The 27,085-nt window shown below is 39.2% G+C and overlaps 1 protein-coding gene across 2 annotated transcripts; it reads right to left on the bottom strand.

Annotated features, from left to right (window-relative positions):
- Positions 1–1,983: 1,983 nt before the first annotated feature.
- c1ql4b (complement component 1, q subcomponent-like 4b) lies at positions 1,984–22,977 on the bottom strand. Of its 2 annotated transcripts, none has more exons than XM_085160277.1 (3): positions 22,007–22,977; positions 20,128–20,783; positions 1,984–5,000 (listed from the first exon to the last, which is right to left on the bottom strand). In XM_085160277.1, exons 2-3 carry the CDS (start codon positions 20,665–20,667, stop codon positions 4,821–4,823), a joined length of 720 nt encoding a protein of 239 aa, XP_085016403.1. In that variant the 5' UTR covers positions 20,668–20,783; positions 22,007–22,977; the 3' UTR covers positions 1,984–4,820. The 2 variants fall into 2 exon arrangements, with proteins under 2 accessions (XP_085016403.1, XP_085016402.1); XM_085160276.1 differs by having other exon boundaries at positions 20,128–21,274; positions 22,007–22,976.
- Positions 22,978–27,085: the final 4,108 nt, after the last annotated feature.

Below are 27,085 nucleotides of genomic sequence, written 5' to 3' on the forward strand. Positions count from 1 at the left end.
ACGTTCAGCTCACTCATGAAGAATTTTAGGCATCAAGCTTTTTAATTATAAACCTGAAACAAAGATATTCACCAGGCATTGTTTGATGCAATTAAATTCTATATGCAGGCTCCTCTGTCTACACTGGATGTTTGTAGGTAGTGCAAAAGCAACCATGTACAAACCACAGTGCATTTTTCTTATTCATATTATTTTTGATCAATAGTTGAATTTTGTGCTTAGTACAAAAAATGTTAGCATGCTAACATGGATGGGAAAACCTTCAAAACATCAACATGCTAGCATTCTAAGCCTGTTTGGAAGTTAGCATTGAGGTCAAAGCAACACTTTAAAAAAATCAAAATATTGTAAAAACAAACATGTCTACGTAAAGAAATACTGCCTGTTAAAGATATGGCAATTTTTTTTTTAACAGAACAAAATAGATCAGAATATCAAATATGTGCCCATTTGTCAACATTGTGTGGCTATGGATGCCTGTGGCTGACATGCTTCTGCTTAACCAACTCACTAAATTTGGAATACCTTATTCTTGTGTATGTTTTGTTTTGGGGATTTACTGCCACTAAAATCCTACAAAGAGAAACGCACAGCTAAAAATGTCCACAAATACATGTAGTTTACAGTAAAATCAATGTTTTTGCACACAAACAACACATTGCAATTCCACCTTTACAGTGCTTATTATCCTAAGCAATTTGCACATTGCCAGAAATGTAAACTCAGTTAAATTTAATTTTCCACATTTGCACGATGATTTGCAAAGCTCATAAACCCATAATTTATTCACAATAGAACACAGAGAACTTATTAGAATTGTCTTGCTGAAATATTATAGGCCTTCCCATTCTGGTGGGAGCACATGTTGTTCTAAAACCTATAAATACATTTCAGCATTTTCGGTGCCATTCCAGTTGTGCCAGCTGCCAATTCAATAGAAAATTAAGCATCCCCGTACCATCAAAGATGCAGAATGGTCCCTCTCTTCTTTAGACAAGACCTGTTCTCCATGTTTTCCAAAGAGATTTGTCTGTACACAGATCAGTTCTCCACTTTGTCTCAGTCCAGATCTCAGAGATGATGGTGGTGTTTGAGGATCCTGTTGAAGCTTTAATCTGCATTTGTGTACGGCACAGCAAACTGTGTTCACAGAAAATGATTTCTGGAACTGTTCCTCAGCTCGTGCAGTGATTTCTATGCCTGTTTTTAATGCAGTGCTGCCACAGGGCCAGTGATTTCACAGAGATTGCACACAGAGATTTCTCCATATTCTCTGAATTTTTTTGACATTATGCAATGTAGATGATATTGAAGAGATATTCAGTCTTCAAACTTTTATGTTTAGGACCATTGTCCTAAAATTGTTCAGCAGTTTGTAGATACCGTTTTGGGTTTGGATTTGCCTATTTTTACTTCTGAGAAACTGTGCCACTATAAAATGTTCTTTTTATACCCAATCATGTAACAGATAAACTAATAAGTGTTATTACTCCAATCTAATTAACTTTTTTTTAATTACCACCTACTTTTCCAGCCTTTTGCATCATCCCCCCCCCCCCCCCCCCCCCAACTGACTACTATCAAATTCAAAATGAGCTAATATTTTTCACTGGGCAGATTTGCTAAACAGAGGAAATTAAATAGTACTCATAGGTGTAGTTAGTTTTACAGGTGATTTTAAAAAGTTGCAAAGCTGTATTTTAAACACAGGTGTAGACAGATTATTATTATTGATGCAAATACCAGTAAGCATTAGGAAACCAGTTTGCTTTTTTTAAAGATTCTCCTCTCTCTATTTTGTGCCTTGAGAAAGGAGCATATACATTTTTTTGGAGTTAGGGTTGTATACTTAGGGTTAGGGTTGTATGTATATATATATATATATATATATATATATATATATATATATATATATATATATATATATATATATATATATATATATATAGTATATTTAAAAGTATAAAAGTTAAAAGTATAAATATATATATATATATTTGCTGTTCTTCTTTGTCATATTTATATACAAAAAGTGCAAGACAGAAAGCCTCTGCATATAATGCAGTCAAGCAGGGACACACACACACACACACACACACACACACACACATTGTTGTTCAGCATTTTGAGAGAGTTGTGCATCTCAAGGCAACTGTTGCAAAATTATGTGAGCAAATAACTGAACCTGAAAAATGTGTTAGACCTCAGCGCTGCAAAAAAAAAAGAGGAAAAAGAACATTTTTTAACATATAAAAAACACCCTGAAAACTTCAAAGACACTTTATCATAACAGGTCTGCAACAGCGTCTTTGTTTTCCTGTGGAAAGAAGACAGAATAAAAGCAATAAAGAAAGCACTGGTTCCGCCTGACAGTAAAATCATCCTGAATCTTTTTTTTAATTGTATTTCATGGTCTCAGCTCGCAAAGAACAGTAAGAGCAATGGATCTTTACTGCTCGGGAACAGAGGTAGCAGCGCCAGAAAACACACACAATAGGACGCATCGTGGCGCAGAGGTTAAATGAAGCTACACATGGGGGATGTCTGTGTACAATATACGACATTAAGATGGGTTTGTTTGTTTTTTTCAATTTCACCACAAGACTAAAAAGAGTAAGAATAATCCACATCCAAATATCTGGGTATGGTCATGCTACCTTAATAATAACGTCTCCTTCACACGGTTTAAAATGAAGCCCTCTACTTGCATGGCACTAAACTCTAACAAATGTGTTAAAAAGAGTTTTACGTTCAAGGTATATTATTAAAAACTGTTAAAAAATTAAACGTGAAAATTCAGATCCATTGAAATATTACAATTTTTGTGGATGCAGAGTTTCAATTACACCGTGTCATGCTTCTGTAATTGATTCCCACCATACAGAATTCATCTTGGTCTTAGTTTTGTGGCCTTTTATTTACAAGGGTCAGTAACATCCAGTTACACACAAAGATTCGTAGTCACTATTTGCAACATAAACGTGTGCATTTCATTAAGTCAGTATGCACTAACATTGTAAAGACAATCCCTCTTATAAGTAGTGTGTCTGATTTCTATTTGCATGACGTGGACCATCTTCTTCACTTAGCTTAACAAGGGAAAACCATCTCATGCATAAAAAATAAAAATAAATTGATAGTATAAGGCACAGAGAACCTATAGGTATGGCACATGGCAGTAACATCAAGAGATTTTTCACATGGATACATTCACATTAAAATTAAAAAGAAAAAAGCTTCACATTTTGGGAACTAGACTGGGAAACTGTTTTTCTTGCAATCACACATTTACAACCGCTTCACTCTTGTGATTGGCCTGCTGTGAGGAGGTAGGGAGGCTCTCTCTTTTTTAAAATCCATTGCACAATTTCAGCAGAGCATTAGCTCAGGCAGGCCATGAAGTCAAGCTCAGCTGCAGTCCTGACACATCAGCTGATCTCGGTGCCGGTCAGCATCAACTGATAGTGTTGTATAAGCTGCTTTAGCTTGCTCATCTGCAAGCCGCTTTGCCACCCACCTCTCATCCCGTCATGCATCAGTGTCCTATCTGTTGTTACTGATGCCTGCTCTGTTCTGTATGAGGGTCTTCCTGCTGCTCTCCCTGCTTTACGCACATATGTGAGTTGAAGGGTGGAGAGACTGATTTCCCGGCAAAGCCATGCCACGAAAAAAACATTTCTGCAGATAGAAAAAACACAATCTATCGAATTTAGTGGCCATGACTGAAGAAGTGGGCAGAACATTATGGAAGCCTTCATGTGAGACTCTCTAAAAATAAATAATATCAATTCTAAACCTCACTATGACAGCCGGCTTTTAACACAATCCATCAATCTCAACATTTAAGGTGGGCAGATAGCATGTCGAACTAGCTACTTCAGCTATTCGACTGCATCCCATGATCTTCATATTGAAAAATTACCATATTTCCCAAACTATCACTATTTAAAGAGGAAAGATTTGTGTGTCGCCCAACAGGTGAGGCTGTAGAAGAAGCCTCAGCTCATTAGCAGGATATGATGAGGCGGTGTCAGGATAAATCTCGAAGCTAAATCTCAGTATTGACATATTGGGTTTGTTAAAGGTCTGTTATCAACATCTCAAAACCCCTCCTCCTCCCTCTTGCAGGAGTCAGAGACTGTGCAAGTCATACCATTAGTAACATGATGCTTTTACACCTCAGCACAAAATAAAGGGCAAGCACAGGCATGTATGCGGCATCAACACAGACATACAACACACCGGATTATGACCATGAAGTTGGCTCTATTATAAGCTCTGATCAATATATTCATGACTTTTCTTGTTTGACATCTACGGCCGTATTGGAAATCCATCTCACGGTAAAGGTGATAGGCCGCAGCCGAATACGCACACTTCGGTTGACAGTCTACATTCAGATATCATTCCAGTCGATTTCAGAGCGGTGGCCGGGACGATCATCCTCTCTCAGAACGACAAGTAAATTTCACTTAACGTGTGGACACTCGCGTGTGTACAGGCAAACGTGTGCATATGAAAAAGATGTATTTAAATTGTGTTTTAGCCATGCTTACACATACTGTACATGGCACATAATAGTGATCACACAAGTGTATTATATTGAGTAAATGTTATCTGGTAATATGTACAATATTATACTCATTTTTACACAAATTCTCTTCAAGCTCTATCTATTAGCTGTGGTCATATTATTACAATGTTTCATTTACTGAAGGGCAGTTAAATGACAAATTACATTATGGCAGTGTTAGATGAAGAAAGGAGATGAAACTTTTTGCTTGATTACAGAGGGGGAGTATAGGAATGTGAGGACATTGTCAGTCAGGGTAGATGAGGAAGCCGGAGAAAGTGCTGTATTTGTTGGTGTTTCCCCCGTGAACTTTGCCCCCGTCCAGCTGCACGCACACTTCATCCCCCACGTCCAGGTGCAGGATAACACTGTTGGAGGCATAGTCGTAGTTCTGATCTGCGTCTTGAGCGATTGCACTGGCCCTCACCTGCGAAAAAGCACAAGTAAGGAATTGATAGGCAGCCAAGATTGAAAAAAGACCATTAAAGAAGAAAATGCCACGTGGAAAGCAGACGTTTGATGTCACGAGTGTGTTTTGCAGACACGTTGTTGTCTGCGGTGAGGCTGAATCATGTTTTCGTGGGCGACAATGGTCTGCACGCACTCTCAAAAAGGCATGAAACAGCAACTCTTCTTTCATGCTGACACAACCTGCTTTTTTCAGAGAAATTAAAGATTAGTATTAGCTAAAATGTAACTATGCTGCACATCCATTACATGAACATTTGTGTAAATAAAAAAAATACTGTTAAAAATATTTTCTGTTTTTCTAACAGCTTTTATGTATATAATCATAAACCTACTTATAGACACCAAAAGTGATTTTCAATGGCTATTTTTTAATATTTCATCTTCAGTATCCAGTCTCAACTACAAGTTTCTACAAATCTCTCTTTTTAATTGGAGGTCTCCTCTTATAGCCTTCAAACACTAATTATCACCTGCAGAGGAGACATGTTCACCACTGCCATCTAAATGTTAATTAACTAGTCAGCATGACAGAACTATGGACTTCACACTAGTCAAAAATGTGTTATACAGTCCAGTTATCTAATCCAACATGTTAAGAACGCATTTACTTTTATTTATATTTAAATTCGTTGTTGATAATAACTAAAATTCCTCTATTTTTTTACATTTTCCCTTTAACACGTTTATCTTTTTCACCACATTATCTCACCTACAACCAGTTTGTTCACTACTGCTGTTTTATTTCCTGTTTCACTCTGTTATCGTGGTGTAATGTAATCAGTGCTGATGCCTTCCTGTCCACTGGGTAGATAAATGAGATGTGCAGTGATCTTTGGCCTCACACTCCCGTCTCAGACCACCAGCTTTTTTAGTCACCATGAATTTTTTATTTTTTTTCCAGAGGATTGTTGCCGTCACACCTGATCCACCTGTTGCTGAGGACAGTTTGATGGGAGATTAGCAGAAAAGTATCAAGGAACACATCAGTTCATTTTTTCACACAAACACAGAAAACACAGTGAAGGTTCACACATTCTGATCACTGCTATAAGTGTTTGCTATTGCTCATCCATGTCAGCGTCATTAACTGCAAACAGCTTTCAGTTTTATTTACCTTTTTTTTGTCTTTGCTTGTCATGCATTGACTGTTTGTGTCAGAGGACAGTGCTGCTCTCATCACAAGAAAGGGATCGTAGACAAACTGTGAATACCACATTGGCTTATTGTGACCTTTCAAGTGGACGTGGTGAACTTGTCTATTTACACATCCAGTAGCTATCTCCACTGCCCACTAAAACTATTATTTGCTAAAAGCTCAACTCATCAATCCCTAATGCTACTTGGTACTGCTAAAAAAACAAGCAAACAAAAGAAATAACCCAGAGGCATCAGTGATGACAGTGTTGAGAGTTTACCAAAATATGTATTGCATGAGGCTTAAAGGCGCATGACAGGAGCTGTAACTTTAAATTTTTGTCCTGTCTCTCTTACCCGTTATCTTTACCTTAGCCCTAATGCAATAGATAGCTTCTTCTCTCTGAGCCTGGTTCTGCTGAAGGTTTCTTCCTGTTGGGAGTTTTTCCTTCCCACTTTCACCAAGTGCTTGCTCTTGGGGGTGGTTTCATTGTTTGGGTTTTCACTCTATTATTTTAGGGTGCTTACCTTACTTGATTTGGCACTATAAAAATAAAATATAATTGAATTGAATGCACTGAAAGTAATTATCACTTGGCTTTAAGGAAACACGATAAAACCATAGTTTCAAGACAAGCGAGATGATGAAAATGTCCGATGTTTTGATGAAAACATTCAAAAGAAGAATGTTGTCCCTGTTTGGCGTCAGATATGAATAAAAGGCACAGCCAAGGACATTTGAACGTCAGCACACTGCAGCCTCAGAATCACTAAACAATCTTATCAACACTCCTGTAAGACAAAACTCTGCCACCCACTAACTGCTGGTATACAGAGCTAACACATTATCCAGTGTGAAGGCTGCAAACCATGGAGCCTTGCACAATTTTAAAAAGTAAATCTGCTCAGATGAGGCATTATTTACTCTTCTATCAACATCTGGACAGCTTTGTGATTGGAGAAGGAAATGCAATCCACATGATGCTTGGTCTGTAATGATATGACCAGTCATTTAGGAAGAAGTCATTATATCTAACAATACATATTTACATGCATACTAATATGCAACCACTTAGCACTGCCCTTATATTACACGATGGCAATGATCCCATACATGTTGCAGAAGGGAGCACAATTACCAGACTTAATGTTGTGTACCTAATTCTCGAAGACCAATCCAGTATCCCAGGATTTAGTTGAGCAGCTTTTCTGGTGACAAAGGAGCGTCTTTATTTATGATGTTGTTAAATGTGCCTGTTATTTCATCCGCTCTCGGTAAAATCTGAGTTGTTTTCGCACTCGGTAAGCAAATCTCCTTATAATAAATTGCACTATCACTGGCTGGGTAACAAACTATTCAAGCAGGCAATCCATTTAATAGTGGAAAATAAAGTGCACATGTGCATACATATTAATGAATGCAAATAGGACGCCCTAACTCTATCCTTGTCTCCTCCTGTGAGTCTGACTAAGGATATGGTCCATCATCTCCGCCAGTCATCAAACTTCACTGATCTCTTGTGATCACAAAGACAAATCAAATCAGACTAAACTTCCCCCTTTCTCCTCCTCCATCCAACATTTTTATTTTGCCCCTTTCATCAATTTTATCAAATACATTTCTCTCTGTGGGGTTTTCTTTCACATCAAGAAGGTGAACATTTTTACTCCCCTCCTTAGGACAGAAATGAATCAATATCTTTCCTTTGTTTTAATTCAACTCACATCACTCCATTAATTGTTGTCTCTCCCTCCACACCTCACGCCCCTTCCATCATCCCTCTCTCATTTGCCACCCCATTCCTTTCTCTTCATTCTGGACCCATCTATCCATCTTTTTGTGTCCGCATACTGGAATAAGATGCAGGTCACGCACACGCTTTCTCTCCCCTGCCATGGCAGTGTTGGCGGGGGCAGCGTCTAAGTGTGTCCCTGTCCGGTCTAAATCGGATTGATTAACGACGTGCTGCTGTGGCAGGTCTCCTGAGAACCCCTACCCAGCATCCCCAACCCCACTTATATCCTTCCCCCACAACCTCTTACAACATCCCCTACCCCTCTTTACCTCGGGGCAGGCTGTACATAGCTGCTGGCTAGTAATTGGTAGGCAGACAGCTATGGCAGCTCCTCGCCTAATAGGTCCAACTCCTCAATAACTCCGTACAATCACAATAAATGGGGGCACAGGATAGGCTAGAGTGGTCAAACGGGCCCACCAAATACTAGCAGGAGGTCAGGATACATTATGGCACATTCACAAGCCACCCTGCCCTCTCTATGCATCATGATAACCTCACATCTCCTCCTTTTTTGTTTTGTGAATCTCAGGTGAACAGCTAAGGAAAGAACAAGAACAATGGAAGACATTTTGTTACTTTACAGTGCTAGGCTGCTTTGCTCTGAAGGGACTGCATGTCTCCCCTGAGGAGAACAAGTAGGTTTAGAAGAAATATTATAGTAGAGGGATTGTTACATCTTGTACATTCAACATCTGTCTACATGGTTGAACAGCAAGATTCCCCTGACAGTATACTGTCAGCTGAGGTAGAGGCTGGCCGGCTGCTGTGAGGATTGCTGTATAGTACACCAGTGAGCAGAAAACATTATGACCACTCAAAAATGGAGGGAATAAGGATTGTCTCATAAAAACTGTGCATGTGAAGGTCAGTTTTCTTCAGGTTTTCACCACTGGATCAATGAGTAAAGACTGAAGCACCTTTACCTTGTTATGGCCGGAGGGCTGATTGGAGAAAATGTAAATGTACCTACATGTTCAATGGAGGAGCAGGGGATGTGCTGGAAAAGGTGCGGCCTGCTCCTGAAGTCTAGACCCTGTAGGAGCGTCTAGCCCTCTGAACTGTTTTTAGGGTAGTGACAGACCAATAGAAATAAAATTACAGCTAAAGTGAGTTTACCTCTGCATGTACATTGACAATATTATCGTAAGCAAACCTAAACCATGCTTGAAATAAAATGATGTTTACCTGAATCAGCATTTAAGGATCACAACAAAAGTTGCAGCAGTGATATTCACACCACCTCATTGAATGGCCTTTTAAATGAACACCAGCTAATTATATTTGCCAGCCAAAAGGACACACTGTTATTTATGGCTTTTTATGGTTGACTTCTTTATGAGGCACGTAGGTTTACTTAGCCTCTACTCAGACAGTGGAGATGCTGACATTTAATGTGCTATGTTTATGATTAATTCATGGATCCCTTTCCCCTCCTATATACAGTAAACTAGTGGACAAGACGTATCTTTGTACATTTTATCTACATATTTACAAGAGTGTGACCTTTTAAATATTATCAATATTAATACGATTGACAGTAGAAGTAATTCATGGATGAACATAAGCTGCTTCACGAATTATATGTTACATTCATAACAACAAACGAACAAATATATCTGCATATAAGTTGAACTCTGACATCACATGATGAAATGTGTGACCTATTTTACTCTGTGACTTGTAAAACCTGAACCATGAGATAATTGCAAAAAAACCTTTTTTTTTTTCAAACTGGAGTTTATTGAATGTTTATTCTTCCACATTAAAAAATTATTAATTTCTCACTCTCCATATATAAGTTTTAATTTTTAATTTTACAATTTCTACTTAATTTAAACAAAAAAATATATTTATTTTTGTGTCAGCAACAAACTCTTTCAGGCACTAAAGTTGCATCTGTCCCCAACAGGGAAAACAAAAGATAAAGTTTTGTAATGCCTGTAAAACATCAACTTATTAGACTTATTGGAGACATGAATGGGGTTCAGTAAAATACCCCAGAGACACTTTTAGAAGAAAAATGGTGAGGAAATGTCGACAAATACAACAGCTCACCAATTAAAGAAAAGCATTTATTAATGTTTTTTTTTCTTATGTTGTATCATTAAAACATTCAGACAATTCAGAGAAATCTCTGTATGCAAAGAGCAAGGTCAAGTGGCACTGCATTAGAAATGCAGGATTATGTAGTGAAAAACTGGGTCTGTGCCATATCATGACATCCACAATAATTTACATAATTTAAAAGAAGTGTGATTTCTCCATATTAATGATATAGCAATGCAATGCATTTATGTTCCCTAGGACAATCAATGAACATAAAGCCAAACATGTCTGACAGCAAGAGTCGCGTGTTAGCATCCAGTGATGATTAAATACCTAAAAACAGAGTTAGTAGGAGCTGATCATGTTTTACCCAAAAGTAAACAAATGACTTCATCAAGGATTGTTGGAGTACTTGCTAGTTGTGCTCCATATTACAGGAAAAGCAGGCTGGAAAGTAGCAATGTGGTTACGTGGTTGTAAAGAAGAGCTATGAGCAGCTGGTTAAAATGCTCAACATCAGATACAACATCCCAGGAGGAAATAAATTGTTCAATTTCAATTTTCGTGACAATATCGTGCATCTCTTGAAAAGTTTCAATCTTAAATTACTTTAGTTGGTGTTTTTCACTTCTGTTCTACATTTACTTAAAATTTCCAGGAAAAACTTTACCTAGGCTACCTTTGTGTGTCACTGCAATTTCACTAATGCCGTGTCATCACTGACTGTAAATCATTGGAAAAGAAAAGTAAGAATAAATCAAATTGATGTGAATTTAAAAACTGAACATTCAAAATGTGAAATTCTAAACAGGAGAAGGATCACCCAGGTCGTCATAGTTTAAAAGCCAGCATCAGTGATGGTATTGGGGTGCATTAATCCACACGGAACAGGTCATTTGTGCATCTTTCGAACAACTTATGCTGCAGATGATGTTTTTCCTGGCTTTTTTAATCATGCAATGCCAAACCACACGCATGTATTCCCAATATAACAACTAAGTATGAAGAAAACACTTCATCTAACTCACTGGTCTCCATACAGTCCATAGCCACATGCTTATATTGCCCTGTCCAAGCTTTGTAGATATGTGCTGCATTAATTGAATTGTTATTTTCCCTCCTCATTATCTGAATATTGAATTTTTATTCCACCACTAAAAGGGCTTTATTTTTCCCCCATCGGGCCATACTAAGATCGTATTGTGTTGTGACACTGAAACCAGCACAGATGAGTCTGCAGGTTCAGCTGTCAGTAACAATCACAGTGAAACCTTGTTTTCCTAAAGTGGGCAGGAGGCACTGGGGCTTTGGGAGTGAAAACAAGAAGCAAAGGCAGATCAGGATTATTGTCAACAGTGGCGGAGATTGATAGCGACAAGGGAGTGAATTTCTGTCTGTTGGCCCAACGCTGTTCTGACGTGATCTGCTGCTGTTGGGAAGAAGGAAGACCCAAGGGACAATAGAGAAGATTACACTGCCTACACTTTTCATTGGGGCAACATTAAATGTGGAAAGAGAGCCAGAGAGCGGTGGTAGGAGGAGAGAGAGTGAGGAAACTGACAGCATGGAAATAATTCACCAACAGTCCTAAATGCTCAATAAAATCTACATTTTCAGCTGTGTGCCACTCATTCATGTGACATTTTTTTAAGGGCTGACACATGTATTTCACATTTATTTAGCCATAACGCATTCACCATATTTATAGAGGCATTCATAAAATGTCTGAGAAAATTGATGTAAGGAGGGCATGGGGCAAGGAGAAGAGTGTATGCGTAATGAAAAGGTGGGTGTGAGAGCAGAAATTTGGATTAGGTCGCACAGACGAGTAAGCAGCTGCGTGCACTTTAGTAGTCCGAGCACAGGATGCGAGTAAAGGAAGCCAAAGTTGAGGGAGGCCTTGAGTGATGGAGAGGGAGGATGTTGGATAACAAACTGATCAAGCATGCCTGTTTTAGAGGAGAACGGGGGCTATAAATGAGGTTTGGGAGGTGTGCTGTCCATGTAGTGTGTTATTTTTTCTCGGTTTTGTTTTGTTTTGCAGTGGTGCCTTGATCCTTTGGTAATAAAACTGACAGGATTCATTCACTGTGATGTACAGACCTCTCAGAGCGGAGCGAGCGATTGAGACGGGGTCTCTTAAACTTACCTGAGGGACCTCTAAAGGTGAACAGGGAGAGAGAAGAAGGGCAATTGAATTGGCCTTTTTTTTTCATAAAAGCGTCTGTTTTCTCTCAACCTCCACCCATGTGTACCAGCCTGAGGTTTCTTGTTTCTATTATGCAGGTCGACGCGTAACCCCTCTCCTGCACTGCAGACTCAGACACTAATTGGCATACAAAATGCTAATATTTCGCCATGACACTCAGGACCCAAGGTGTCAAGATGTTGATTAGAAAGTCTCTAATTGGCTCTAGACTGAAACCTTTGACAGTAGAGGGGATATCTTAATTGGATATAAATGTGTTCTCTTGATGGTCTACCTGAAGCACATCAGCTCCCTCAGCTCTGGCATTATTTAATGCCAGAGCTGAGGGAGCTGATGTTTTTTCTGTTTTTAAAACCAGTGTTTACTATCTTGCATTAACTGGAAAAAACTTATACTCAGAAATAGAAAACAACTAAACACTAAATCACCATGCAAACCCTGGATCACAGATTAGCCCATTCTGATAATTCTGCTCTAACCTCTAAAAATGACAATAACCCAGGGACATTTCAGAATTGTTCCTGTTAGTTATGAAAGCAGAAACACTGTAGCACACTGCTGCTTATGAAAGAGACAAAATACAGTTTCCTTGATGAGGAGGAATAATGATATAATGGGAAGGCAAAAGGAAAGCACAACAAAGGCACGGTTACACACAGTAACAACCAGCCAAGTCCTTTTAGTCTTTGGAATATAATGGCCTCGGCCATTACAACAAGAAACATATAGTTAAATAATGGCCGTGCACACGGACAAGTGCATAAATACATAGAAGACAAGACAAGAAGAAGAGAAAAAAAAGCAAGAAAAGCTGCAGGGTATATAGGACAAATTCTTTAAGTTTGCTCTACAAGAAATCTGTCTGAAAAGATGGACTTTCATCCTTTATCGAAAAATGTTCCCCATTAAAATGTCGGGCCGTTGTGACACTAATGCAATTCAAAACACAGGAGAAAATGTTTATTAATGATTCTAGCAAGACATGCACAACTGTTGGAGGAGGAAGAAAACAGCATGCCAGTGTCCCAAAATAAAATAAAATTAAAAGTGCTTAATGAAGTCATGAGCCTCATATTGACACCTTGTCTGGCTCACTGTAATTAGCAGCTTCCTCTTCTCACAGCAGCCGCATCACACCTACCTACTGGAGGCGAGTTCATCTTTCTCCTAATTGAGTCCAAGTTTGTCATAATCATGACTTTTTACTGTATTATTTAATTAACAAGTTAGCTCACAGACCTCATTATAGACACACTTTAGCTGGGCGTTTCAAGAAGATTTAAAAAAAATAATAATTAAAAAAAGTATTGGGGGCATGCGATGTTTATGAGTATCAAAATGAAAAGCATTTGAAAAAATATCTTTGGTGCTTTACGCTTAAGGACAAACCTCGCTATTTTTTTTTTATATCAAGACCTTTCTTTAAAAGCTTGAAACTGAAATGAAACTTAATCTTTTAATCCAAAGGTTAGGGACAACTTTTAATCAGTTTCTCAGCCTCACACTTGAGCTTTATATGGGCCCAGTTTGTCCACCAGCCTCAAAGATGCAACCAGTGGCGCTACCAAAGCGAGGTTGTCTGAGAAAGTGAAACGCAACAACTACACAGATGCAATCAGAACCACAGACTGACCAACTGACCAACCCTGATTCCACCATATTGGACCAGCTATAAATATTCATACTCCCACTCCATGCTCATCACTGAAAGGGCAAAGAACATATTGGTGGTGAATTATATATCCATTGAAAAGGTCATCTACCTCAACACCAATCTCTTGATGAGTTATGGGACGCAGCGAGGAGATTCTTTGCACTGAGTGCTTAATCTCTGCAAACGTGGCGTAAGCTTATCAGCTACATAATTCATTAGCCATTGTTTGAGATGAAGAACCGGCCGCACGTCTGATATTTTTTTGTCATATACTGTCTGGCTGACTGCATTGCTTTGTGGTTAGTCTTCAGCTCATGTCTTAATTTAGAGAACCTCTGTCCATTCTCCTGTGAATATCCATCCATCTCTGTCTCTCTGTCAGCCCGCTCGTCTGTTCTGTCTCACTCTGCAGTGATCTCTCCCCAGGATGTGTCTTGTTCTCTGCTCCCTTTGACAAGAAGTGGATCAACACTGTGCCCGTCAGTCTGACGATTGTCGTAGGCCCAATGCGCGCACACATACACACACGCACGCACACAAGTCACCTCATGCTGTGAAATATGTTAAAGGCAGACTTTAAAGGAAATGCTTTTTTTCCCTTCAGTACAGCAAGGATGCAACTGGACCCAACTGCCAGTGAGATCAGATTTTATCTGTTTTTTTTTAAGTGTTCAATTAGCACAGAGTAAAACCAAAAATCTGCAAAACATCTGAATAAAATGTATAAATGTCTACTTTAACCAAATGTGTTGTGTGATGCTCTGTAAACAATGACTAGAGACAAATTGCAAGTGCAGAGTGTCTATAGGACACCTGATCCTAATGACGTTATAGCTTCATTATAGCTGAAGTTATGGGGTTATAGCTGAAGCACACTTTAATAAAAATGGATAAGTATATTCACCAGTGACACATGGCCTTACTCACAAATGGGTTTTGATAGGCTTTAACCCTTTAAGACCTACCATAGAACCTAGTCCGCCAGAGCTTATATTATGTTTTTACATGTTGTAGAGCCATTTTTGGGAGCATTTCAAGTTGCTATACATCATTACAACCATTACAGCCTAAATTTTAATAATATGTCTGCATTAAGTGCATAGTAATTACATAAATTACAAAAAAGTGCAATAAACTACAAAAACATTGAAAATCGTTTTTGTTTTTTTAACATATATTTCTAATTAGAGAAATTTAAGAGGCTTATCCCTCAAAACTGTAAATACAAAAAAGTTGCACAAAATAGTTTCCCACCACAGGAAATTTATTTTGAGTTTCTTCGTAGTTTTTTGAAATACACCAATTTTTATATACTGCAGGAAAAATGAAAATAGATTTCCTGTGGTGGGAAACTATTTCCAGCAGTGCGATATTAATCCTAAGCATCCCAGAAACGACACAGAAAGTCATAAAGTCAAATATAACTTTTAAAATCACCAGTATAGGCTCATGAGACACTGATGGTAAAAAAAAAAACTACATTTCCGCGAAAATGACGTCACTTCCGGTTTCGGGCAGGTCATGGCGGACATGCGATAGTTACGAACAGCTGATTGGATCGGCAAAAGTGTTTCTGGATTATTATGTTTTTGTTGCTGCAAGTGCTTTTTATGCAGTTTTTGCAAAGCTATATGTGGAAGGAAACTGTGACTTAGGACAAGCTGATGGCATAAGATGTACAACTCCTCCGGTTTCATATGCAAAAAAAATTATTGCGCTAGCTCACGTGGTTGCAGTGCTACCAGGATTTAAATGTAGTTGCGCAAAATGGAGCGTGCCCACTCTGACCGGTTTTAAAGGGTTAAAAAATAGAGCCGAGCAAAGTAAAAACACTTCAGTCACTTTTTCGACTTATTACTCAGTAATAATGCTGGTTTAAAGAAAGTAGCCTCTGGAAAGTAAAGCTTAAATAAAAAGTCTTAACCTTATGTTCTTTTTAACTGACAAGGACAGATTTTCAGGCTAAAAAACATGTCAGGCTGTATAGAAGTCAATACACTACTGTTTATTTGAATTATAATCTCAGTAAACACTTTCTTAATGAGTTTATGATCAACGATCATCTCATCTCTAGTTTCAGGTCTTTTTAACTATAGCATGAAAATACTGGTCCCATTTAGAGAACAACAGGTGAAAAACCAGTGTATGATTTCTGAATTGGACACCTTGTAGTGTAGTACAAGTCGCTGCCGTGTGGATGTGCAATGTCTGTTAGTTTCTCAGCCCGAGCTGCCCCTCGCGCCTCACTTTTTACTTCAAGTACCTCCATCTTTTACTTACAGTCTGATTAGGTAATGAGTCAGTTTGAATGGATTCAAAGGTCTGGATCCAGTTCAAGTTTAACTAAAGATTTGGTTAATAAGCACATGAGCTGCTAGTAACTGATTATTAAACCATTCTTGTTCAGTAACAGGAATTAAGTTCAACATTACACAAAGCATCTTCAGCATCCTCGAACTTTGTCTCCACCCCTCGTCCCCTCCCTCTGATGTACTTATTTCTACTCCTTCCATCGTGGTCACTCCCATTGAAAATCTTAGGATCCTCAGCTCTGCCACCTCCAGATGGCCTCCTGTCAGTTGCACAATCTCAAAACCATACATCAAAGCACATCTCATTACCATTTTCTAAACCTCCCCTTTCACTCTTGCTGCCATCCTTCAGTTACAAATCAGCCCTGACACTCATCTCCGAGCATCTCCACCCTGGCTGCACTCTCTTCCTCACCTCTCCTATGCACTGTACATTGCTTTGGATGGTTGACCATAGGTACTTAGACTCATCTTCCCCTTACTATCTCTACTCCATGGTTCACCTTTCCACCTGTCTTCTGCTCATTCGCACACGTATGCTTTCTTTCTTCTACTGACTTTCATTTCTCTTCTCTACAGAGCGTACCTCCACCTCTCTATGATCTCTTCCAGATCACAAGAATCACAAGATCACAATGTCATCTGCAAACATCGTTATTCATCTATCTATCTGGAGACATACTAACATGGTCCACAGTAGCAGTAAACACCCTTTGTTGGTCATGCTTCCATTCAATGTATGAAAGAGCGTCTGTATTTTATCTAATAGTGTCCTTGTTTATTTTCTTGCCATATTTTGCTTATTTTACCGTGAATTGGCTTTAAATGCTGTTCTTTTGGTTTTCATTGGTTTTTAAAAGCACTTAGCCAACAGAAAACTGTTGAAAATCACCCATTTGGCTGAAACTGGCCTGACCTTGAAATGTGCTCTTAAGATTTGTAGTTTTGGGTAGGGTAATTTGTGATATGAAAATCTGTGTTTCATGTCACCGTACAGGAAAGAGATTGGTATCTATCTTTTCATCTAAAACAAACAAGGATATTTCTTCTTTTTTGTGAATATTTTAATTGATCATTATTTCTCATGTCTTATAAGAAACAGAATCAAATCTTCCTTGAAGAACAACAAATTCACAATAATGACCAATAATAACAATAGTTGTAGTGTAGTGTGGTGTAGTAGTTGTAGTGTCTTGGCTATCTCTCAAGAGAGAATTTCTGTATTAAAGTTTTCTCATTGACCTAGCAGCTTCACCAAGGTTCATGAGCACCTGTCTATTAGCAGAAGAATAGAAAAAAAAGGAAGGTGGGTGCAATGAAAAGGGCAAGATCAGCACTGAATTGGGTTTAATAATTTAGTTGTTGAAAAAGATAATTAATGGGGAAGGAGTCAATAGCTAGTGTGGACAGGAAAAGTGCAAGGTGCACGTGTGTATGTGTGTGTATGTGCGCGAGCACATGACTAAAGGAAGGGCACAGGTGAAGGGGAGAAGATCTCATCTAAAAGCTATGAAAGATTTAATAGCAGGAAAAGACAGGAATGACAATGTCTGTGAAGGCACGCTGCAACAAACCAGGTCCCCCCAATTATATCTGGCATTAAGCTGTCTGTCCTTTTTACTCTGCACCTTAGGTACATGCTGTCAAATCAATAATACTGGGAAAAGCTTTCTTTATGGACTCGATCAGTCACATAATGTATATTCAATATACTACATGTCTGGAAGCAGCATGAAACAGACTAACAGGTCTGAATTTGAAAGTAATGGTTAGCTCAAATGTACGTTTACACAGCATCAGCAAGTAAGATAAGATAAGATAAGACATTCATTTTAACTTACTGTTTTTATTATATGGGTAGACTATGTCGTTTTGGTGGAAAGTATGATAACTGGTTAGCAATATCAGTCATTATGCAAGCCAATGAACCAAATATTGTTTTCCAACATTTCAACTTTAAAGATTAGGTGCTTTCCCTGCAAACAATCATTTGGAAGATATACTATGCTGTTTCCAGGGCTAGGAAAAGGTTGTTTTTTTTCAAAGTGCAAAGTCAATCTTTCACAGGCTGTGATGATCAATTTGTCACAATAAAATATAAAATGTAGGCATAATAATAAATAATCAAACTCGCTGTGGCACTAATTTATAACTATTATCTGTCCTCAGATCTGCAACACACACACTACAATAGAAAATCAGGGGATGCCACATATTATATATTATATATCATTCAAAATCAGTAAGAAAAAGAGAATGTCAGGCTACAACAAGCACATTTTCAGTAAAAAAAAAAAAAAACTTTTATAAATAAATTTTAAAAAAAAATTTATTTCTTGAACTACTACGTCTCAGAGCTTTGTGACACAACCCACTAACCAAAAAAGAAACTGACATTGGGGAACACGGGCAACTTGTAAATATAGCTTTAGTCCACCACTGCAGCAACCCTGGGTTTGTTTCCTTGTAGCATCCTCCGTGATGTTGCTGCTGCTAAATTTTGGCCAATAGTGGAAAAGTTAGCAAGGTCAGATGTGTTTTCTTGCTGCTGGACAAGTGACTCCCAGTAGTTGACCTGGGGGTAGCTTCAGGTCATAAATAAGCAACAGCAATCTGCCGCAAGCACTTACACTTACAGTAGACTGGGCAAGGGCTGCTGACGAGGCCTACAGGGATGTTGGTGCTTCAGTATTGATGAAAACTAGAAATCAATGTGTCCTAATAGTTAAGACATGTACAGTAACACACATAATTTGTATGTGCAATGTTTGATTGAAGTAAGAATAAGATTTAACCCTTATATTAAATCTGCATCTGTCTGTTTCCACAGTGGCGATTCTCAAATTAGAAACTAGCCCGTGTTCTTCTGGTAAATCCTTCTTAGCCTGCTTATTTAGATGTAGATTTAATAAAGCGTACCAATGAATAGCAGCCCAGCACAGTGATGCTCTGCTCAGTAGCATATTGTTGTCAGTTCATGTACCGTGTAATCTGTGTGGACAAACTGTGTTACCATTAAACCTTTGCAACAATGCAAAGCATGCTTTTTTCCCCCTTCGTCTTCTTCTTCTCCAGTAATCCCCAGGACATCACTCTTCTGTTCTGTAGCACACATGTCAGAATCAGAGCGCCTCAACAGAGCGAGGGCTTAGTACTTCAAGCTTGTCACTGCTCTCCAGATGGAAGCATTCAAGGCTTTTTCCAGGCATTTTGTACTTGTTTATTTATTAGTGTTAAAGTCAGAGTTTCTCAGAGGACAGTAGCCAGCTGTTGCATTTTGGCTTTGCTCCACCGAGACGCAGAGGATTGTTATCCTCTTGATCGCTTGGCTGTCATTCTCTCTCCCTCTCTTTCTCTCTTTTTCCACATGCAAGTTGTGCAAATAACTACAATTTCTTCTAAACCATTTCTTACTCCCACCTCCTTTCCTCTTCTTTTTTGCGTCCTTGAAGTCTCTTACATTTTTAGTGTATTTCAGTTTACTTATCTCTGTCTATATTTGATTTGTCTAAAACTTCACTATGATTTTCTCAGTGGAGTATTGTTTAGAATTCACTTTTGGGGGATTTCTTTTTAACCATGCTCAAAATCTGAGTGGCAGTCACCACCTGCATAGCACAATGAAGTCCACTTCAATAGTAAATAACACAGCATCTTCCTGCATTTAAACTATATGACAATATGTTTCTTAAATTAGTGAATTGCATCTATTACCTGAAGTTCTGATCTAAGCATGTTATTTTATTATATACGTTATTATTATATATGTTATTTTATTATTATTATATACTTTTATATTTACTGCTCTTGTATTTGAACTCACTGATGCAAAAGATTCTTACTAATGTTTGTGTGTTGGTTTGATTGTAAGGGGAGGTCAGTCCAGTTCAGAAACACTGCAGCACAAACCCACCTAAACTCGCACTCACCTGTCCATTCTTCTTCAGGTCTGCCCACATGCTCGTCCCATCACCTCCTCTCATCAGGACATGGTAGGTGAAGTAGTAGATACCTGGCAGAGGGCAGGTGAACTTGCCGGTACTCGGCTCATAGTAGTTCCCTACATTGGTCACCACATCGTCAAATTTGAGTATTTCACTCCCTTCGTGTTGCTTCCGGAGGCCAGCGTAGAAGGCAATTTTGGGGCTGTAGAGGGAAGGGCCGTAACCACCAGGTCCAGGCCCTGGTGGGCCAGGTGGGCCGGGCTTACCGGGCTCTCCAGGGGGGCCTTTAGGACCTGGAGGACCAGGAAGTCCAGGGCTTCCTCTGAACCCCTGTTTGCCCCTGCGGTTTGAGAAGTCCGGGGGCTGAGGGGAGACAGCTGTCAGCTCTCCCTGTGGGGGGGTGAAAGTGTCACACACCATCTTGCAGCTACCCAACATCTCATAGTGCGTGCCTCCTCCTCCGGACCCTCCTCCCTTGGTGGTGTGGACCAATAGGGGAATGGCTACCAGCAGGACCAGAACCATGGCCACGCCGACTCCAGCCCCAATGACACGTTTCTTTCGGCTGAGCCGTGAGGCTGCCAGTGTGAGGAAGTCCTCCTCCCCTTTAGCTGGAATGGTTGTGCCGGCCAGGCTGAACTCTGGGTAGAAAGCAACCACTGAATTGAGAAGGTGGAGCAGGGAAATATGTGATTGTGCGGGACGCAGAAAAGAAAATGGGGTGCTATTCAAGGACTGGGAAAGACTGACGCATCACACAGGAGGAGAAAAAAAAATCAAAAGTCAGGGGGAGACTGAAATCTAGGGTTTTCCATTACTTGGCTTTCAGTACATGTGTATCCTTTTTATTTTTCACTTTCCCCTAGATCATTATGTCTTCAGGATTTTATCATCTTTAAAGGTATACATCATATAACACAACTATTCTAAATTACTTGGTTCAAAATGAGTAAAACCGCTGAGATGCTGGATTTTAGGCAAGCTGCTTTTTATACGAATCCACTTCTGTGGTTGTAGAAGCTCCAGTGAAAATCCTTCAGTTGCTCAGGCAGAGAGCTGTCAGGTGGGGTCTACAGTATTCCCACTGGAGTTCATCTCACCCACCACATACAGGGAAGGGCGCTTTACTTGTCTGTCCAGGAATGAAAAGAGAAGAACAAGGAAACTGCTAAATCTCTGGTCTTTTTTTCTATCTCCCTTACTGCTGGTGCTCCATTGTATTTATCGTAAAAACCCATTCCTCCACGCAAACAACAGATTTGTTGCAGCTCATAAGAAGGGCTAAGAATCTAAGTTTTTTAGAAGTAAAGGTAGAGCAACAAAAAAAAAAATCACAGATAATCAGCGAATCCCTTGCACTCTAAAAGAAAAAGAACACACACATATAGCCTAATCATAACAGGACTAAGAAAATGTGATCTCCTTATAACACATATTTATAATTTAAATGTTAAATATGGAAGGCATTTAAGAAACATTTCATGTTGCAGTAATTTCATATTTAAAGGTGTACAAAATTGGAACTAGTGTGACCCACACAGGTGGATTGTTTTTGTATTAATCACGTTCAGGTCCTCAAAATTCATGTTAAAACATTTTGTATTATTCATAAAAGCAAACAGGTTAACACTAGTTTAACACAACAGACACAAAAGCTACATGTTGATATTATTCCAGGCCTACTGCATTGTTCACAAGCTCTCTGCTCACCTAACAGCATAAATGCATGAATTATTTTAGCATTTTCATTTAAATTAAAATTGAAGTGACCAAGCTTCAATATGGCCAGGGTGGGTAAAACGATTCCGAAAGTTTTTTTATAAACTAGTGCAAAAATAAAAGTACACTGCAATAATCAGCTCACCCAGATGTCTTCTTTCTTTGCTCCTTTCTTTTTTTAACCCCGGTCTTCAGTGGGTTTTCATCCCACGGGTTCAGACAGAAACGCCGCAGGAAAGCTGGTCCAGGACCCGAGCGAAAGACTGAGGCGCGTCTACTGGCGCTTCGGCTGAAGTTGCGCTGCGGTCCAAACTCTGCTCGGCGGAAACAGAGTCATAGTAATACTACCAACTTACAGCATGTCATCCTGGAGTCCTGCGTGCTGGCGGGACCACACCAAAAAGAAAAAAACATTTAATTAAAAAAGAAAAAGAAAAGAAAACGCTCAAGGCAGCGGGAGCAGTGGAAGCGATGCCGAAGTGGTGGATCGCAGCTTCAAAGAGAAAACTACATATTCTGACCGCTTACTTTTGCAGACTTTCGCCGCGAATTAATCCGGCGCACGGCGACTTTATTTTCAGAGCAACAGTTCACTCACTTGTTGTTTTTTCCCATATCCTGCTTCTCTCTCTCTTCAGCATCTGCCCGCTACTGCGTCCCCCCTCATCCTCCCTCCTTAACACCTCCAGCCACACACACAAACACACACCCAGTATCGCCCTATCCAGCATGTGACCTTTTCACAAATCAAATGACTACATCTGTTTAACGGTTTAATCAAAGGTTTTACAATATTACTTGGTAGATTTAAAGCATATTTGTTGGATATTCTGTGATAGTCTTTCTTTTTTCTGCCTGACTGTAACCTTACAGATTTTCAGGTGGCGTTAAGAGGTATAGACACTTGTGGAGTTGTGTTTGCGGAGAACAGCAGGTGTGAAAAGACTAAAGTCTAAGTACAAAAACGTGGGCTACAGATGTGAGACTGAAACACATCAGGCAGGCAGGCGAAGTGAAAAGATCAAATGAAAGGAGGAGAGTGGTGTTCTCGGGGTCTGTTGTCAATGTCTGTGTTTTTGTAGCTTTCAGACCTTGTTAGAGATGAAAGATGCATCACTGCTGACAACTCCCCCACCTCCTCCATCTCGTCCTGGTCACTTTCTTTCCATTCTTCTCTGCTTTATTTTACAGTATTCATCGGTTAATTAATTCTCAGATTGGACTGAATATTTAAACTCTAAATATTCTGGGATTCCCTGCCGACACGGTCTATCCTTGTGTCAGCTCTCATTCAGCTGCATGAGAAATACACCTGACATCTGAAATACATCCGTTATGCAGCTCATCATTATTTCTACACTTGTGTATCAAAAATGTTGGTTTGGGGGTATTTACACATAACACAGCAAAGTAAAGCCATTTAGGCACTCCCAGTCCTAGTGTACTTGTATGCACTGTCAGTTCTGCTCCTCATTTATTCATCTCCCAACTTTACTGAGCTGGAGACTGTAGCAGATATTGAATATGGATCAATAGATCACTCCCCAGGATGCATACTGTCAGCTGACTGAGCCCTCAGGCAGATGCCAAGCCTCTGGTCACATTTGCATTTAGAGATAGAAAATAAGTACTGCTTGTCAGAAAGTGGGAAACTGTGTGGTCTCTGCATTTTATAAAACTGGTAAATCAGAAGTATAGAGGCTGAAGAAGTTTCTGTATTTTGGGTTGATGATAATTTACAGTCTTTAATTATTTCTACATCTATATAAGTAGACCTTGCTGGGCTACTCATGAGCCTTTATGGCAAGTGTGAACACCTGCAGGCACACATGTGTGAATACATCCACATGTAATTTAAATGTGGGCTCTGACACGCTGATTAAACACTAAAATAGCTCAGTGAATTTAAGTTAATATTGCAAAGAAGGAAAGAAAACTTTGAAAGAATCTTTTGTATAAAGCCCCCTGACTCTATTTCCTTACGATACATGTTTTCATGGTCTTTTCTGCACTGCACTATCCTCTGTTTGATTAAAACCAAAGAGTTTACAGGAATAACATGAATGTCATTTTCTGTTTTATGGTACAGGATTTTGGCTCATAAAATTTTACTTCAAAGTTCTTCTTTAACCCGGTCCTGCATCACATCTTTCTTGGCCTTGACTCTGTAATACAGAGTTTTAGTTTCTGATCTTCAAAAGTCTGAAGCACAGAAAAGATATGAGCTCTATTTAAGGCCAGAAGACCAGACGGTAATAGGAAATAGTTTTAAGTTGGACATATTTTTGTTATTACATTGGGCCACAGATTCAAACCCATGAATCACTTAAACTGAGAAAGCTGGTACGTGGTAGCTTCATGTAATCAAGGCATTTTATCATTTGAGGAGAAAAATTGTTTAAATGTCAAAAAAAAAATTAATTTTATTTATACAGCACCAATTCACAGTCCCCTACAGGTGCTTTAGATCAGGGGTCCCCAATCTCAGTCCACGAGGGCCGGTGTCCCTGCAGGTTTTAGATCTCACTCTGGGTCAACACACCTCAATCACATGATTCGCTCATTACCAGGCCTCTGGAGAACTTCAAGGCATGTAGAGAAGGTAATTTATCCATTTAAATCAGCTGTGATGGATCAAGGACACATCTAAAACCTGCAGGGACACCAGCCCTCGTGGACTGAGATTGGGGACCCCTGCTTTAGATTGTAAGACCACAATATTAGAAAGAAACAATCAAACAATCCCCTATGAGCAAGCACCTGGCGACAGTGGGAAAGAAAAACTCCCTTTTCACAGCAAGAAACCTCTGGCAGAATTAAGCGTTATATACCTTTGTAACAATGTGTAAAACAGAAAAAAATGAAAGTAAGCTTAGGCAGAGCAACACAAGACATCTTCTATCACAGATCCACCCAACCATCCATGAAATAAGTAAATGGTAAGAACTTTGGTAAATAAATTGCTACCACATATGAAAATTATAATCACACAATTCATCAAGCAACTTACTTTTAATTGCTGTTTAACCCAAAACCCAATGATAGATAACACTTTTGTCCACACAAGAGGCAAAATCCAGGGATGCAGTCGGTACACATTTGGAAAGATTCAAACAATTTAATGATTTTTAGATAGATTTTCACCACTTGCATTATCAATTAAAAGAAAAATCAAATATATACATTGTACATTTGTGCACATGTATGCAGATATGCATGCACATGTATCTGCACAAAACATTTGTGTGCAACTGTTTTATATATGGGTGGGCCTTTAGAAAAATCTGATTTATATTAGAGTATATACACATAGGAACAGATTGTGACATCTACATTGCTCTAATAGCACCATTCCCAGAGGTGGTGGGAAAGCTTTGCTTCTGTGAAGCTTCCGATCATGACAATTTGAACCCATGCCTGTGCAGACCAGTTGGCTTTTCCTCTGGATTTAAAAATTAAATAAATAAGTAAATAAAACAGGCTCCATGTGTTGGAATCACTCATTCCGGTTGATACTTTCTGGTCTTCCAGAAAGTCGCACAGTGAGATAGATAAGCCTGGACAGAGGTAATTTGCCAGGACAGTCACTCTGTCTGTTTAGAAGAATCAGTAAAAGCAATCAGGGCATGAGCAGAGAGTCACCATGTGATCAGAGAGGTTACCATGGTATTAACTGGCTCATTCAAGGTGGAGGTGCTATCAACGCTGTGAGACACACATACGAGCCAAGTAAGTAGCGGAGGAAAGGGCTTAACCTGACCTACAATCTCGCAGGTCAGGCAGTGAGCAAGAGAGCGAGAGTAAGAGGAGGGAGAATGTAGAGACAGCGGGGCTAATGGAAATGTAAGGGTCAAAGCATCACACTGGCAGTAACATGCAGTTGTTCAGCATCTCTGTTGTGTTTTTACAACCATGTTTTCAAAAAAAAAAAAAAGCTGGGGCACAGTAAAAGTTTGAAAACAGATTGCAAATGATTGTCAAAATCATTGCATTCTAATGAAGGCGTTTTAAAAGTTAACACTGAAATCACGGGCATGTGACGGATCACTTCTTCTTTTGTTGTTTGGCAACTGAGGAGACCAGATCTGCAATTCTGAAGGTTTGCCATCCTTTGTTGCTGTTGGACTAGCTACTCAACAGTTATGGTCATCTTTTATTGTAATTGTCATTTCATGAAGAGAAAAACGTTTATATCAGGCGGCAGTGTTTGGACTCTTTCATGTTGTTGTATTCAAGGAGAACGTGGTTTGGCATTCTCTTGCTGAAAAAAGCAAGGCCTTCTGTAATGGTTTCTGGGTCTTTGACACAGGGTTTTGAGTTTTTTGGGTGTTTAGTATTTGTATTCTCAGGTCTCCTTGGTTTTGTTATCTAGGTTTTAGTCTGTTTGTATTCTGTCTCTTATTTCTTTTATCTTGGCTCCCGTCTGTTCCCCACACCTTAATAAATTGATAAAGCCACCTTGATAAAGCCAGTTTGTCTTTGTGTTTGGTTACCTTTCAGTCTTTCATCAGTTCTACATTTCTGTTTTCATGTTCTGTTACTTCCTGTTTTATTTTGATAGTCTCTCATCTCATGTGTGTTACATTCAGTTTTGCTTTCCCTTGTCTCATCATCTAGATTCAATTCAGCTGTGTGTTCCCCAGGTGTCTCCACTCTGCTCTCCTCTTGTGTATTTAAACTTGTGTATTTAAAAAGTTTGCTTGTGTTCTTTGTTGTGGTTTTCATTATGTGGTGTCCAGTAAGAGTCTGTCTGTCTGATTATTTGTTCCTCACCTATGTTCTTTTTATAAACTCTCTTTTAAGTCCTGATCTTTGAGTTCTGCCCGCTACACAGTGAGCCTTGATACTTACACCATAAAATGTAATCTGGATATCACCATATGTTCCTCAAAAGCCTCAAAAAGTGTACTGCGTTAATGTATTACAATTATACTGAATCAATATGGCTGTGGCTCAGGGTGTAGACCAGGTCATCTACTAATCATGCAGACTGGAGCAGTCAGTCTGCATGCCAAAGTATCCTTGGGCAAGATACTAAACCCTGAGCTGCTCCCAATGCACTCACGTGCAAATGCTAAATTTTAAAAAGTGATGTGTGAATGAGACATGTTGTATAAAGTGCTTTGAGTGCTCGAGTAGAAAAGCACTGTATAAGAACCAATACATTTACCTTTATAGATGAGCTGTCCACAGACAGCAAGTTAGAAGATCCCTGAAGGAGATC

Source organism: Neolamprologus multifasciatus, chromosome 5 (assembly GCF_963576455.1).
Source record: "Neolamprologus multifasciatus chromosome 5, fNeoMul1.2, whole genome shotgun sequence".
Taxonomy (NCBI): Eukaryota; Metazoa; Chordata; class Actinopteri; order Cichliformes; family Cichlidae; genus Neolamprologus; species Neolamprologus multifasciatus.